We start from the raw sequence: 15,155 nt of genomic DNA on the forward strand, positions 1-15,155 counted from the left end.
CAGGTGGACGGATGGATGGACGATAGTTAGGACGGACTGATGGACGCTTTGGCCAACTCATCATCAGTCACTCCATATATATGCTGTGATTTTTTAGGGCAAAGCTCCTAAAGGTGTGGGTCTGTCCAACCCAAGTATGTACGTGACCGCCTATAATTCCACCTTCGGAAACTGTCCACTGCTTCGTCCTTGCAAACATCCCACTACGCCCCATCACAGATTCACCACTTCACCGACCATAAAGCAAATGCTGTTGAGAAGTAGCCAATATGAAATGCAAGGTGGTCGTGCACTTGTATCCATATGCGGGTTAGCGAACCATAGATTGACCCACTGTGTCCATTCTTTGTTTGCACGTTCGTGAACGTCTATAGTTCCACCTTTGCAAACTTCCCATTACTTCGTCTTCTCAAACATCCCTTTACGCCCCATCAGCGATCCACTACTTCGCCCACCATAAAGTCGTTATAATGAAGGGGGAATGGAAGCGACGTATAACTACCACTTACGAATAATAAAACTTGTTTAAATATATACAGTGTTTGTCATGTCTTTGGTGACATAGTGGGTCATATTCTCGCATGGTTCATTTATTACAGTGTTGCCATTTCGATTTATTCAGGCAAACCATACTAGCACCACCTCTTCAAAAACTAGGCTTGCAATAATCACAACCCGATCTTCTTTCATTTGGGGCCTCTACACTGGGTTTCAGCCACAAGGATGTTTTATTTGCCGTTCAGGAACACATCACTGCGACTAAACGATTTTCTCGCTAAATTACGGTCTCACTATTTTTCGCAAATTTTCAAATAGCACTTCAAATCATATAAATAACAAAAGTTTTTAAAAATGACGCAATGCTGAAAGTATCAGGCAAATTCACCTTATAATCGGCCAATCCCCTCCTTTGCGTACGAGCCATTTTCAGAGAAAAACAACTACAACAACAACCCTCCAGCGCTTCGCCCCACCCATCATCATTCACTCCGTGGATATGCTGTAATATTTTTTTCTCTAGTTTCAAGACTAGCTGTAACACAAACCGCGTCCAGAGATTACCTAATTAAAAGTTAGAGAGTCCATCTAAAATTTTCGGGAATTTATTCGCACATTCGTAAAGACAATTATTACTTGTCCGCTGCGGTGCATTTACCACTGTTCGAACCTAACTCTAGATAGCAGCCGAAACATGACTTTTTCACCAGGCAAATCACCGTAGGGGCAGTACTGAATAACAGTTTCGGCGTTTTTGAATTTGGCGTTTATTTTTGTTTGTTTAAGCCACTCTTTCCTAACTGCGGCAGAAGAAAGACGGCACAACATGCAATGTGAAAATTCTCGGTGGTGAAAGGTGTCTGGCACACGGCGCAACCCCTCTTTGGCTTTCGCACAACCTTCATGAAAACGGGAAGTGGACTGTTCGTATGACTAGGCTTTACAGTGACCTTGTATATACTGTGGCAGTGATGCTGTTTAGCGGGCCTGTGGCGGCTGCATTTCCGTTGGAGACGGAAATGTTGTAGCCCCGTGTGCTCAGATTTGGGTGCACGCTAAAGAACCCCAGGTGGTCAAAATTTTCGGAGCCCTTCACTACGGCGTCTCTCATAATCAAATGGTGGTTTTGGGACGTTAAACCCCACAAATCAATCAATCAATAAAATCTGTTTAGTGGGAGAAAGCTGCAAGCCTTTTATTGTCACCTATGCCAAATTCCAGAAATTACGCTTTATTTTGTGGAACCACCTCGATGAGCTGTTGAAAACGCAACCCAGCGCTAGAAGAATAATGTGTTCTTTTTCTACCAATAGCCTGTTCGCCACTCGTGGCGTTTTTCTGTCGCGATAAATGCGGTATGCGTTTCCAGCTGTAGTAGCTAGTGAGGACGGTTAAAAAATTACTATGAAACGAACAAAACAAACAGCGTTCTCGGCTCAGCGCTGGTGTTTCACGTGACATCTTCGGGTGGGCGGCACCAGTGGCGTTTTCTGTGCACTTGTGCAGTGCCGTACGTTCGACTGCACAGCACGCGTGTGGTGCCGCATGTTCGGCAGGGCCAGCCACGACACGAGCGCACACCATCACGGCACTGCGAAGTTCGACGGTGCAGCATGGTGCAATCTCATCAGCCCGCGTACGCTGGCAGACAACGTGGTGACGTTCCATCATTTCATGCGGATTTTTCTGCTGGTGCTGCCACCGAACATGGGCGGACAGGACGAGAAAAACGTACATGAGCTTACATCGTTCGACCGTACTCGCACAAGACTACTTTGGTGCCAGGATTTCACTTGACGCCGGAGGCGATGCAAAAATTGCCGTAACCCTAGTTGAGTTAGTAAAGAATGAATGCAGCACAACCACCTGAAAAAAAGACGCGCACCCACTGGACACGTAGCATCTGGCAAGTGTCTTTCATTGTGTGGTTTTCCGTCGTTTGCTATTTTATTCCCAGCACCAACAAGCCACGGGAAATCGTCGTCTGTTGAATGGTGTCTCTCGCATATGACACTGCGGTCGTGCATTCGAATCTTCTGGTTCTCACGTTCGTATGGCCCGTAGCAGGCCGTGAAACTCGGGCGGTGTTTGACGTACCTTCTCTTCCACCGTCACGGTGCCAGTGCACCTCAGCCGAAGGTGCCAACAGCGGCGCCTCGAGCACACGTTACCAGATGTTCTTGAGAGGCGCCCAGCAAGAGAATGGGCGGGAGTGAGGCGCCAGGGGACGGGAAAGTAGGGCGCAAAGAGGAGAGATTGAACGGTGAGAGAAGGAGCGGTGAGGCACTGCACCTGCCTTCTCTTACACTCTCTCGCACCACATTCTCCGGTTGCTAGGGGAGAGGATAAGTGCGTGTGCCCGCAGCTGTTGCTATGTGTGAGGGAGTGAGAGTGGCGAGATAACACCTGCCGGCGCGCGGACACCGCCGCGGATAACGCCGGATGTCTGACATAGTCCGACTAAAAAATGCATTTGAAACTTCCCTTCTTCAACAGTGGCTGTGTTCCAATTTTTAGACAGCACGTAGACAGTCTACACAGACTGCTCAGAAGACAGCACCGAGCCCATGCTGTCCGAGAATCGGAACACGTCTGGATGGCTTTTACGTGACGATGCGCCACCTCGCGTCGAGAAGAAAAAAGTGCCGCCACATCCACGAAGTGAATGATGATGAGTGGGCGAAGCTCCGGAGGTAAACCTGGTAAACCATGAATCCTCCGTACATTTTGCCCACTCGATTTTATTGCGACGCTCCCCCTGGCGTACGTCGCCGCACTATATCGAACGATGACACGCGCCATATGTGGCATCATTCCTATTTTATAACACCTCGCATCTTTCATAATCAACTACACGTACCGCCGTCTAGTTTATAACATCTTGCATCTTTTGGATGGATGGATGGATGGATGGATGGATGGATGGATGGATGGATGGATGGATGGACGGACGGACGGACGGACGGACGGATGGACGGATGGATATGGCTGTACCCTTTAGATCGGGCGGTGGCTAGCGTAATACTTAATGCCGTCAGCTACAAGTACCGCCATCTAGTGAACACTGCAAGAACTGAACGAGAGATGGCTACATACAGGGGACGCACAGCCCACGCCTTAAGAAGCTTCGCTCCTAAAAGGTAAAATAAACAAACGTAACAGTTGTATTTTGTGCCTTATTTTGTGTTGAAATCCAAAACAAATAAACGTTACTCACATAGAGCGTCTGGAGAAGCTTGTGCTTGTGTGCAGACGACCATTCCAGCGAGATCCTATCTATCTGAGCGATTGGCTGAGCCGCCATCTTGTTTAGACAGCAAAGTAGCCTGCATCATTTTTGCCTACGATGCAGTCTTCTCGGAGCTGTCGTCTATTTTGCCGGCTATGTGAGAATTGGAATGAGACTTAAGGTGGTCGCTTTCCTTTTAGCTGTCTATTTAGTTGCCTACGGTGAGTATTGGAACACACCTAGTATGACCTAGGTTTACCCCTGTATTCAGAAACGCTCCTTTGCTTGAACTTGCCTTGAAACCGCCTTTAAAGCAGCGCGCTTGAAATGCGTCTGTGCGTTAGGGCTGTCTTAGCACCGCCTGAAGACAGCGCGTTCGAAACGCGTTCGTGTTGCATTGAAGTCGGTGGCAAGTCAAGTCAAGCAGCCTTTTTGAATACGAGGGTGAAAGTTTGGAGTGGAAGATTTCACTATGCCTCGGCAGTGAATGTAAAGCCAGCATTTGCATACAGTATACCTCAAAACATGGTTTTCTCGCCTAGTATCAAACCCAAGATACAGTGCCTTTATTCGGGTAAGATCAAAACAAGCCTAAACATGGAATAAAAGATCGCTGCTGCTGGCGAAAGTAATCAATATAGATGAATAGATGTGGCTAGCTGTCTACTAATAGTTTCCAAGACTTTGAGGCTTTTTAAAGAAACCAGTAACACTAGTACACATGTTGAGCAGTATGTTTCCAGGGAAAGTACCGCTAATTGGTACTACGTGTCAGCCGAACACTGTTCTTCCGATGGATTGTCTTTCTGTGTGCCCATAGTAGAGTACCAAGTACTCTAAATCGTTCACCACATTTTATAAATACACGTTGTTTTGTCAACACAGCCTCATGAAGTATGAGGCCACGGGACGGCTTTATGCTCTCTCATAGTATACACCAAGTATTCTAAATTATTAAACACTTTTTTAACGAAATTACTGTGCCTTGTTGGTCATCTGGCTTCACTTTCATAACATAATATCTACTCAAGCAGGTTTTTCAAATGTGAATGCATTTCTCGGTCAAGGGTTGTTGAGCGTCCCTGGTCGGCGTTCTGTGCGCTCGCCGACCAGGGACGCACTACAACCCCCGACTAAGAATCTCGCAGCGCGCGCTCCTTCTTGCCCCTAGCAACAGTTGCGCAGCGCCTAGCAACTGGAGCAGGGGTTGAGTGGTGGAGAGTAATGAAGAGGAGGAGTGCGCGGGCGTGTGATGGCGCTCGCATCGCGAAGCAGCGGAGGCTAGGGGAAAGGCTGAGCGTACCCAGTGAGCGCGCTCGCATCGCGGAGATCTCTCGGCGGAGACAGAACTCGGGCGCTCCTGCTCTCCGCACTCGGACCTATATATAACATGCACAGAGCGCACGCTGTGGTGTCTTGATAGCGATGTAAGTCGGTGACGCCGCAACAATACCACTTGGACGAAGTGTAACACAATGCAACTCGAGCACTACGCCCCTCCCTGGTGCTGGCGTCACTGGAGTTGCTTCAACGTAATCATCGGTTGGAGAACAAGACACTGCTGCGAAGCGAAGAGCGCGTATTGCCGAACGCACGTGCTTGAAGCGAGTCGCCCATAATAATGCTTACGTGCACATTCTCGTCTCTCTTCATTATTTAGTCGCACACTCATCGGGTGCACCCAAACGCAGTCGCATTTCCTCACGATCCCCCTCGGGGAGTAAAGTGTGGGATTGGGCTAGTTGGTAAGGCATTATTTACCTTCTCAGTGCAAAAACTTCCGGCAAGTAACACAATAGAGCAGGACGAGCGCCTTCGGGGAGCGGCGTTTTTTTTTTAATCCTCCTTGTGTGCATTATAGCTCCACACCTAACACGAGGACTTGTAGATTCTTCTGCTTAGGTGTCGGTGTCGCATGTGGCACGTAACAAGTTGGTAAACTAAGTTTGTGTGTCTAGAGTTGTCGAAACAGTGTTTACAAGTAGCGGTTCTATGTCTTCGTGTAGTTCAATCAGGCTTTTTTCTGCACTGTGCTTTGTATGTATTACGGAGCTCACATCTCGTTTGCATGTTTCCTCCCATATATAGTCTACAAAATATATTAACTTTATGTAGCCTGTCACAACTCAGCTATAGTCAGTCTCCATCAGGGGGCGTTGTTCGGTGGTGGCTGCTGCTCGGTTCATGCGCTGCTAGGCGAGATTAAACCTAGGGGGTGCACGACTGTGGCTTGGTTATTGCTAGGCAACGGCGCGTAGGGTTTTTGTGGACAGCGAAAGTCTTACCTCGAGCTCGAAAGCTTTTTTCCAATAGAATGCTAGCTCCACCCCTCGAAGTGTGGTGCGCCTACCGTTCACATGTGCAAGGGAGTGTTTTCTGCTCTTTACCACGAGTACTTTTTCACTGGAAATGTAGATTTCGCATATTTAGAATTAAGATATTGACGTACGTATATTCCTTGAATATTACGTATGGTTCAGACATAATATTGAAATCATTCTAAACTTTGTTAGGTGAATCCAGTTTTTGACTGGAAACCTGCGAAACCAGCTATATGAACATGTGTCTGAAAAGAAATGTCACTGACTAAATACGCAACGCGTGATTTACGTCACTTCAATAGGCAACTTCATTTAGACTAATTAATCCTGACAGTGACTGCAGTGCATAGAGCTTACTTTTTAACTTGTAACTGAATGTAGTGCCTATGTATTATGCATCAAGAAAACATCCTAAATGAAGTATGGATAAATTAACCTATAGACAGCACTTCTCAATAACGCTTTTTTTTCACGTCTCTCGCTCTTTGCAGGAAGAAGGCGTGAAGGTGTTTGTGCTCCTATATAAGGAAGTGGAAATGGCGCTCAACATCAACAGCCTTTACAGCAAACAGAAGCTGGTGGCCATGCATCCCAACATCAAGGTATGTGGTTTGATGAAGTAGACGCATACGTCCCGCCACCCATGGAGAATTTTTTGCAAAAGCTTTTACAGTAATCGTTAGATGGTTTGTGCCAACTGCATGGCTCAGCACTTTTTTCCTTCAGTTATTTCCTGCGTTGGCCACCTGCTTGACGAATGTCTCTGGCGGCTCTCACTGCAGGTCCTGAGGCACCCAGATCATGTGACCGGTGGCATTCTCCTATGGGCTCACCATGAGAAGTTGGTAGTCGTCGACCAGAAGTTCGCCTTCCTGGGAGGGTTGGACCTGTGCTACGGACGCTGGGATGACTTCAACCACAGGTACGTCTAGGACACTATTGCTCTATACGTTTCAAAGAGTAGTTCCAGCCCCCCTTGCTGGTGAAGGTGCCGCATTCAGGGTTTCGGCGTTCACACTCAGCATTCAGTGCGGTGCATATAGGTGATAGATCCCGTCGTCTTGCGGCGTGCGTTGGCAGTGGCGATATCAATGGGCTTGTTGCCGACCTTCGTATGTAAGTCATTCCTATAGGCGTGCGCAGCGTTTCTGAAAGGGGGCCTAGTTTCTCCGCAGGCTTAGCCGCTCTATCGGTCGAGCCCGAAAAGACCACCTCGGTGCGGTAGACAAAAAAAACTGAAGATATGATGCGCCTTTAATTACTCGCTTTCTGGTCGTTAAATGGAAACAGTTCTTGAAATACATCATCGGTCGCTATTACTGACAAGACACTGCATAACAAAAGCTCTGCATTTCAATAGCGCGAAATCTTTGTGCGCTACAGGGAAAATGAAGGCGACGCAGATAGAACGGCACGAAACAACACAACCTTAAACTGCTTCTTTTTAAAGAATTACGACAAAATATATACAGGTACAAAGAAAGGCAACACACAAACAGAACAAAAAATCAAAGGGTGCCAAGCCTGAAAGGAGTGAGGAACTGAGCAGCCTTTGTTTATTTTCAGTTTTCCTTTTCTTTCCTGCTTCCTTTCTTACCTTTCTCGTTCATTTTCGCTGTCTTTTTTTCTCGTTATTTCTATTTGTTTCTTTCACTTGTCTTTATCTAGTACTCATTGTACAGGCAGTACTCTCCTGTAGAGCTCTAATGAAAACTTGATGTAGTAGGAGATGTAACAATGTGAAATCGTCTACATTTATACATCATTTAATCACGTGGTTCCTTTGGGCTTCACTCGCTGATACCTTAATATGGCGGAAGGTTGTATACCTTATAGTCTCTCACTCTCTCTCCTTCACAGGCTCACAGATGTAGGTGGAATTCAAATGCAGAGGCAGATCTCCAAGTCGGAGCAGCCGGAAGTCAACACATCTATGAACGAGGTAAATCGTCTTGCATGCCGTAGCCTCTTCAATAATATCAATTAACACATCTCGAGCTTTTGGTTGTTCATGGTCACAATATGGATACAATACAACCTACCGAGCGGCTGTGGCGCTCATCACAAAGGCTGACACAATGAAGACGAAAGAGTTGTTGGCACTGGTTTTCCGTCACCATACGGGAAGTGTTTGGTCCGCCATAAAGATATTCAAAGGACTTCTTGCTTGTTTTCGTTCTCGTGGTTGCGTAGCGCGATCTTGTCTATCCAATGCCATGCACTGTCGGCTTATTGATTTTGTTCTTCTAATTTAGTTACTTTAAGGTATCTTTTTTTGCTTCTTTGTATTATGCGACAGGTGGCCAACAGACTTCTCGCGTCACACCGGTTACGAAGGCAGCAATCTGGTGGAGACGGTGCACTCAACGAAGGATACGGGTCAATCGATGCCGGTAAGAGTCGTATATCTTTACGTGTCTTTGGGCTTTTTTTTAAGGCGAAGCTCCTTTAGAGGTGGGTCGGTCGTCACCTGCAAGCTGTATGTATGCATCTATCTAGTAACCACCTCACAGCATATCCACAGAGTGAATGATGATGAGAGTGGCGAAGCTTCGAAGAGCTTTATCGGCAAATCATGAGTCATCCGCAGGCCGCATCCATCTATCGTGTGTCTGTGTCTGTTTGACGGACGGACGAACGCAGGGACGGACGCAGGGAAGGATCTACAGATGTATGGACTAACTCACAGATGGGCAGACGAACGCACAGACAGACGGATACACATATGGACGGAAGCAAGAACGAACGGACGGACGGAAGCACGGATGGACTGATGGACGCTTCGCCCCACTCATCATCATTCACTCCGTGAATATGCTGTGATCTTTTCCATTTTATTTCACGTTTCCCAATTTAAGGGCTTCTTTTTCATGGAAAATTCCAAGAAAAGTACCAGAGCTAACCGATCATGATCATGAGTCCCTTCATGATTGCTTTTGTACACTAAGTGTACTGTTTCGCATGACATGCGTCTCTTACAGCGTAAATGATTCACAGTGTCAAGAAGCACAAGAAACCCTGTCGAGTTAGGACTGGTAATGAAAGAGGAAAACATCAAGAACAGCGCTTCGGTGCCCAAGAAAGGCAGGGATAGTTCTGTGACTTTCCCATGTCTGGTCGTTTATAAATGTCTCCATGTACCTTAGCTGTGTGCCCACAACGTGCTCATTGGCTCTTCAGTTACGACTTGCTTTTTCTTTATCCAATGCAACAGAGAAACAGTGCACAAAAGTATCGAAACATTGAATTTAGAAAAACAGGCGTACATAGTCCTCCATTGCGAAATTGATTAAACTCGTCTGTCAGTTTGCAACACTGTTTTACTGCGCCACATGGCCGGTGCTGTTGATGAAGACACATAACTAGAGCCTACTGGTCATTTTCTGCAAATGTCTACAGTACGCACTGAATTGTTTCAAGAAGTCACACTTGTCACCAGAGTGACAGCTTAGTGGCTCAAGGATGGCGCTGTTGACCAAGTGGGTACGGATACGATTTCCTTTCACGACAGCCACCTTTCACTGTGAGTAGAACGAAAAAAAAACACACATGCACTTACATTTACACTTGGTTTAATAAAATTCCCAGATAGTCAACAACAATGTAGAGTCCCGATCTATGCTGTGCATCATAATCAATTTGTTTGATGCTGCGAAACCTTGTTAGTGTGAAAGCGTTTGTCCTATTGTTTTTTTATGTGTTCCTCTGCTGTGCGTTTCATTAAGTTACACCACATCGAACATCCTGCTGCAAAAGGTTGCTTGTTTGTACTTTTGTATATATTCATGGCTACTTCATTGTGCGACGCTGAGAAGACGAGAACTAAACTGAGCTTGTGCACTTGCGTTTCTTTCTGTTAAGTGGCGGCGCATTTCAGTGGAGATGAAATGCTTCACGCCCATGTACTCAGATTTAGGTGAATTTTAACGAATACCAGGTGGCCCAAATTTCGCGATTTCTACACCACGACGTCCTTCTTAATAATATCGTGGCTTCAAGGCGTGAATCCCCAACCGTGATCACCTAATCAGTTCTCTCTTCGTCTTTTAGTTTGCGTGTAATAACGCAGCTACTGATTTAGTTGTAAAGACGTTCTTGATTAACTTCGATGCGCATTTTCTTCTCATTGCAAAGCTGATGGAGGTGGCGATCTGACACCGCCAGCTGGCGCCACGGACACTGACACCAGGAACCGAGGCAGGCGCTCCCTGGCGGGCGGCAGGCTCTCCACGGGTGCAGCCGCCAGTGGTGGCGCCGTCTACGTCGACCAAGAAGAGGGCAGGGTGGTCGTCGGCGACGATGGCTCATCTAGGATAGCGTCCAACCTGATGCGCGCCCGACGCGTCTTCCGAGCCGTCACGGTGAGTCTTTGTGGGCTCGTCAATTTAGCTTCTGCGTGCGTGGTAGGATGGGAAATTCTTCACTCTTTTTCTTTAAATTTCAGTATACTTCTGCACTCTCATATTAGATATCAATACTGATTTGCTTGTGTTGTAGGTATGCATTAGGGCACATTGTGTAATAGTAATGTAAATCCAAATAAGGCAGGACCGATGAATACAGAAGCTTAGAAATCTTTAGACTGACAGGTTAAGAATTCTTCCGGCAGCGAATGATCTTTGAGCAAAGTTTCGACAGGTGGTTTTGTCTTCTTGCTACCTTGAATAATAAAAAACGATTTATGCAAAATTTGCCTTCATAAACTACCGCTTTTAAATTGTCATTTATAGTAGCAGTAGTGAGCTCGTTTAAAGCATCCCAGAAGATATGAGGTAGGCAGCGAATGCAATAATTCATCCGAGCGACACCACGTCGTGGTGGTCTAGCGACTAAGGTACTCGGCTGCTGACCAGCAGGTCGCGGGATCGAATCCCGGCTGCGGCAGCTGCATTTCCGATGGAGGCGAAAATGCTGAGGCCCGTGTGCTCAGATTTGGGTGCACGTTAAAGAACCCCAGGTGGTCAAAATTTCTGGAGCCCTCCACTACGGCGTCTCTCATAATCATATAGTGGTTTTGGGACGTTAAACTTCACATATCGGTCAATCAATCAGCCAAGTGACATATTCACCTTTTCTTCCTAAGCGTTGTCATAGGTGGCTAAAAAAATAGGGAGTTGAGCCACTGCAATCATTTGCTGTATAGTCTTTTTTTTATTTGGAGAATATTTTAAACGAGCTGTTTTAAGCAAAGCACATCAGTCGTGGTCAAATGGTCCTACAGACTCAGTCTATGCCAGCTTTTGTTTTGTGAAGTAACATATACCAGCTCACAGCGTTTGTACCCAACTGGCAAAATTTTTTCAGGGCTCTTTTGAATGAGGTCGTTCAAAAAATTACTTACTGTGCCTTACATGAAAAGCATGTTTACCCTGGAGGTCTCAGAAAACTTACTCGCCAAACGTTCAGTGTTCAAACTGCACCGATTTTTGTCTTGGAGGGTTACCATGAAAATTTTAGAAATAAGTGATGTATAGGTGCGTTATACGAAACGTTAAATGCAATCATAACAAATGTTAGCCATTATTTGTTCAGAGCATGTTGTGCCTATTTGAATAGCGTTGTTTGGTGTGAATTTGTCGTACGCCTGTGAAGTCGTCCTTGGTCGTGTAAAGGTAAGTAATAAGAGATGGGGGACGGAGTGGCGGGGGCTTTCCCTTTTGTGTTATGTTAGCCAGTACCTATGTTGCAATTAACTAGCATGACTAATTAACCCATGCTACATAAACTAACAGCTCCACTATGGACAAAGATCACGCAGCACTTTGTGGCCACCCATCCAACTGGCGTTCCTTTAAACTGTTTGCATGTCATCTGCCTTATTTGCTTGGATTGTGTGAGTCTTTCATTAAAGTAGGGGACGGAGTTTGAAGTGATTCGCAGACAGTTTGCGTTGCTCTCTAAGCAATTTGTGAACTGAGTATAGCTCGATTTATTCAATTGGACAAGTAACGAAACCTTTGCGTCAACTGTAAATCTTCATGATGTGCCCGCAGTGTTTGCAGGTCCCATCCCAAGATGCCTTTCATGTCGTAGTTTCTCATGCCTGGCAACAATATTTTGATCCTGTTGCGTCACTTCAGGGGTGGTCATAGAGGTCTGGCTGATCTGAGGTACAAGCCATTAGCAGGTGAAAGGTGAATGAGACGAATATGCCTTTTAGAAATGTTTTGGCAGAACAGCATGGTTAAGGTATGCAAAGAGAGATGTTTTGCGAATGTGCGAGTGAAAGCTACCACAGCCTGCCACCAAAAGAAGACAGGTTTATGTGAACATAGAGATTGAAGTAGGGAGAAGTTGTCAAATAATCATAGGGACAGCTTTCATTTCGCGTGTAGTTGAATTCTATCAAAAATAGGGCGCGGCTGACACAAAATTAAATGGATTTGCTATATAATTAAACTCATTTTAAATGCATGCTCTCAAGTTGTCAATATATTATTCTTGTTTATTTCGTTGAAACCAATAAGACGCTGTGTTTGTATCAGCGTCTTGAGTTCGACTTGTTGGGGCGTTTGGAATTCAACAACAAAACAGCGTTAGAATGAGATAAAGACGAGAGGAGACAACCAGGTCGTTAAATAAGAAACATATCTTACTGCGTTCGCATATTATGCACAGTAAAAAAAAAAACAACCGGGGTAGTATGCCATAATATTTTCTGTTCCCTGATATGTACACTGATCTTTTCTTTTCGGGTATATATGGGCGTGCAAGCAAAATAAAATGTGGTCGCTAGCGCCGTGTTTGTTCTGACGTCTTCGTGAGTGTTCTAGGGCTGCTCTATCATTTAAATTCAGTTACGTTGATATTTTGCGTGTTGATATTTAGCCGTACTCATTTCTTTAACAGTGTCTCCCATAAATGAATGATAGGCTGTTTCAAGGCTCGCTGCTTTTGATTTAATCTTCAAGTTCACGTTTCGTTTGCACATGGCTGTACGTCAACCAGGCGATGGGCGTTGTTGCTTTTTTCTTGTTTCCTTCTTTCTAATGCGAGGTTTGACACGTACAGTCGCCTCCTCATAACGTGGCCTATAATTTTTTGTTTGTGTGTTCGGCATACGTGTTGGCCTTGTTGATGCATACTCACCCCAAGCCGGTATTTTTTTGGGCTGTGCCACGCTGACGCAGGCATGCCAGAAGCTAAAGAAGCAACAACAAACGGAGGTACGAACTATTCTGGGTTAACTGCACGAAATCGCCATGGCGCACAGTGCACACCCCTTCTGCTTCTCCACCAACTGCAGCATTGCTTTGCCCGCAAGCCTCTGTTCCTTTTTTCACAACCGTTTGCCACAGATGCTGCATGACTTATCTATCTTCGCATGGTGTGGCCACAACTGCCTTTTCCACCCCTGGTTGCATCAAATCACTTGCGCTCTAGTAAATCAAGCTTTGATGAGAAGGATGCGAGATTGCGAAGTTGAAATCAGCAACACAACCCGGATATTCGCACTCCGTTCATTTATAACGAATGTTTGACGATATTTGTGCTTAGAAAAAGAGTTTAACAATTTAGAGGACCAGGTGCACTACTACAGGAGAGCAAACGACCGTCCCGGACCCCCATGTCATGAAACGACTGACGAACGACGTGGGTTCAGAAAACGTTTCTAACGATATATAGAATACTTGGTACTCTATTATGAGAAAGCAAAAAGCCGTTCCGTGAACCGCAGATGTGTGATTAGAAAAAACTAGTGAACAATTTACAGTAAGATTTAGAGTACTTGGTACTCTACTACGGGAGAGCATGAACCCGTTCCGTGGGCTTCACACTTTATGTGTGTCCCAGCAAACGTATGTTTTCAGAACCACCGACGTCGTTAATGGTATTATCGTTCAGCGCATGCAGGCATTTGGTACAAAGTTCAGAACACTTTGTATTCCACGTATAATCGTCATAATGTCAAGTACGATGGTGTGCGTCTGCTTATAGCCCACAGCAGTGGCCTTTCTCTGGGGTCTAAATACGAAAACAACCGCTGAGTCGAGGTTAATGCAGAACTATGAATTTCCGGTGGTTAAACTAACCCTGTCTCTTCGCTGCGACGTGACCCTTCATGATATCGTGATTTTGTTACGTGAGAAATTGTCATCCGAAAAGCTACGTTACGAATGTTCATTCACCGTAGCCAAAATACAATGCTTTGATGCTTGTCAGTGTATGGCTTTTATTGGCTAAGATATTGTTCCTTTATTGCATTTTCGTGGAGAGGTGAAAGTGGTGCCGTTTTATTTGCTTTTCCACTTGACATCGACAACTACTTCTGTTTGTAGGTTGTCACCGTGATCTCCGTAGATGAATAACTAACTAATCCTGATGACTGGGCTCTCTTTAGAAGTCATATGGTCTCATTACTTTTCAAGTACCTTCACACTATAGTTCACCAGTTCTCTTTGGTTTCATTTGGAGTTCTAAAAGTTCAGATGATTGAACACAATGTTTCCTTTTAAGGTCACTGGCATTTTCTCAGTGACAATATCTGGGCAGTTCAAGCTGGACATAAGTTATCTTACAACTGAATTAGGTACAAATATCAAGGCTACACAATTGAACTGAGATCTTAAAGTCGGCAAGAATACAATAACTATCTCGTGTGCTTGTTCTTGAAGGTCGACTGACACGTGGGCTTGACCACGGAAGCTCTAGCCTTTAACTTTCAAAAGTCATTGCTTCCGGGTTGACTGAGTGACATTAAAACTCCTCCCAATGCTGAGTGGTGAAAATATGTCATATCAGTGTTAATAAATGGACCAAAATATGGTGCACTATCTACTGTGCTTCAAATTAAACCGTAAATGTACCCAAACAACTATCAAAGGTGACGACATATCACAAAAGATACGTAGTTTTGCAGACTGCCTGCTCCAGAAGGAGAATTGAAACCGGGTACACGTTGCAAACGCCATATTTTTGAACACCCTTTAGTACTACTTGCAGCTCCGTCGTTGCATCATTCTTTGCACGGAAAAAAAGCTCAATGGGATCAGTTTCTCCATTCAGCCCCGAATAATAATCACGGGACTGTAATATTGGTAAGGGATATTAGACAAGGACACACAGCTGAAAATTGATCAAACGGCACAAGAATGGAAGCTTGCATG

At 45.3% G+C, this 15,155-nt stretch overlaps 1 protein-coding gene across 5 annotated transcripts in view; it reads left to right on the forward strand.

Annotated features, from left to right (window-relative positions):
* Window positions 1–15,155, forward strand: part of Pld (Phospholipase D) — a 176,710-nt gene that overhangs the window by 114,202 nt on the left and 47,353 nt on the right. For 4 of the 5 annotated variants that reach the window (XM_075871757.1, XM_075871754.1, XM_075871758.1 and 1 more), the window contains 5 exons: window positions 6,540–6,650; window positions 6,831–6,970; window positions 7,909–7,990; window positions 8,348–8,441; window positions 10,183–10,409. In XM_075871757.1, coding sequence (XP_075727872.1) covers window positions 6,540–6,650; window positions 6,831–6,970; window positions 7,909–7,990; window positions 8,348–8,441; window positions 10,183–10,409 — 654 coding nt within the window. Of the gene's footprint in view, window positions 1–6,539; window positions 6,651–6,830; window positions 6,971–7,908; window positions 7,991–8,347; window positions 8,442–10,182; window positions 10,410–13,178; window positions 13,215–15,155 lie in introns of all 5 variants that reach the window. The other variant, XM_075871756.1, reaches the window with a different exon arrangement.

This window comes from Rhipicephalus microplus, chromosome 8 (assembly GCF_043290135.1).
Source record: "Rhipicephalus microplus isolate Deutch F79 chromosome 8, USDA_Rmic, whole genome shotgun sequence".
Classification (NCBI taxonomy): Eukaryota; Metazoa; Arthropoda; class Arachnida; order Ixodida; family Ixodidae; genus Rhipicephalus; species Rhipicephalus microplus.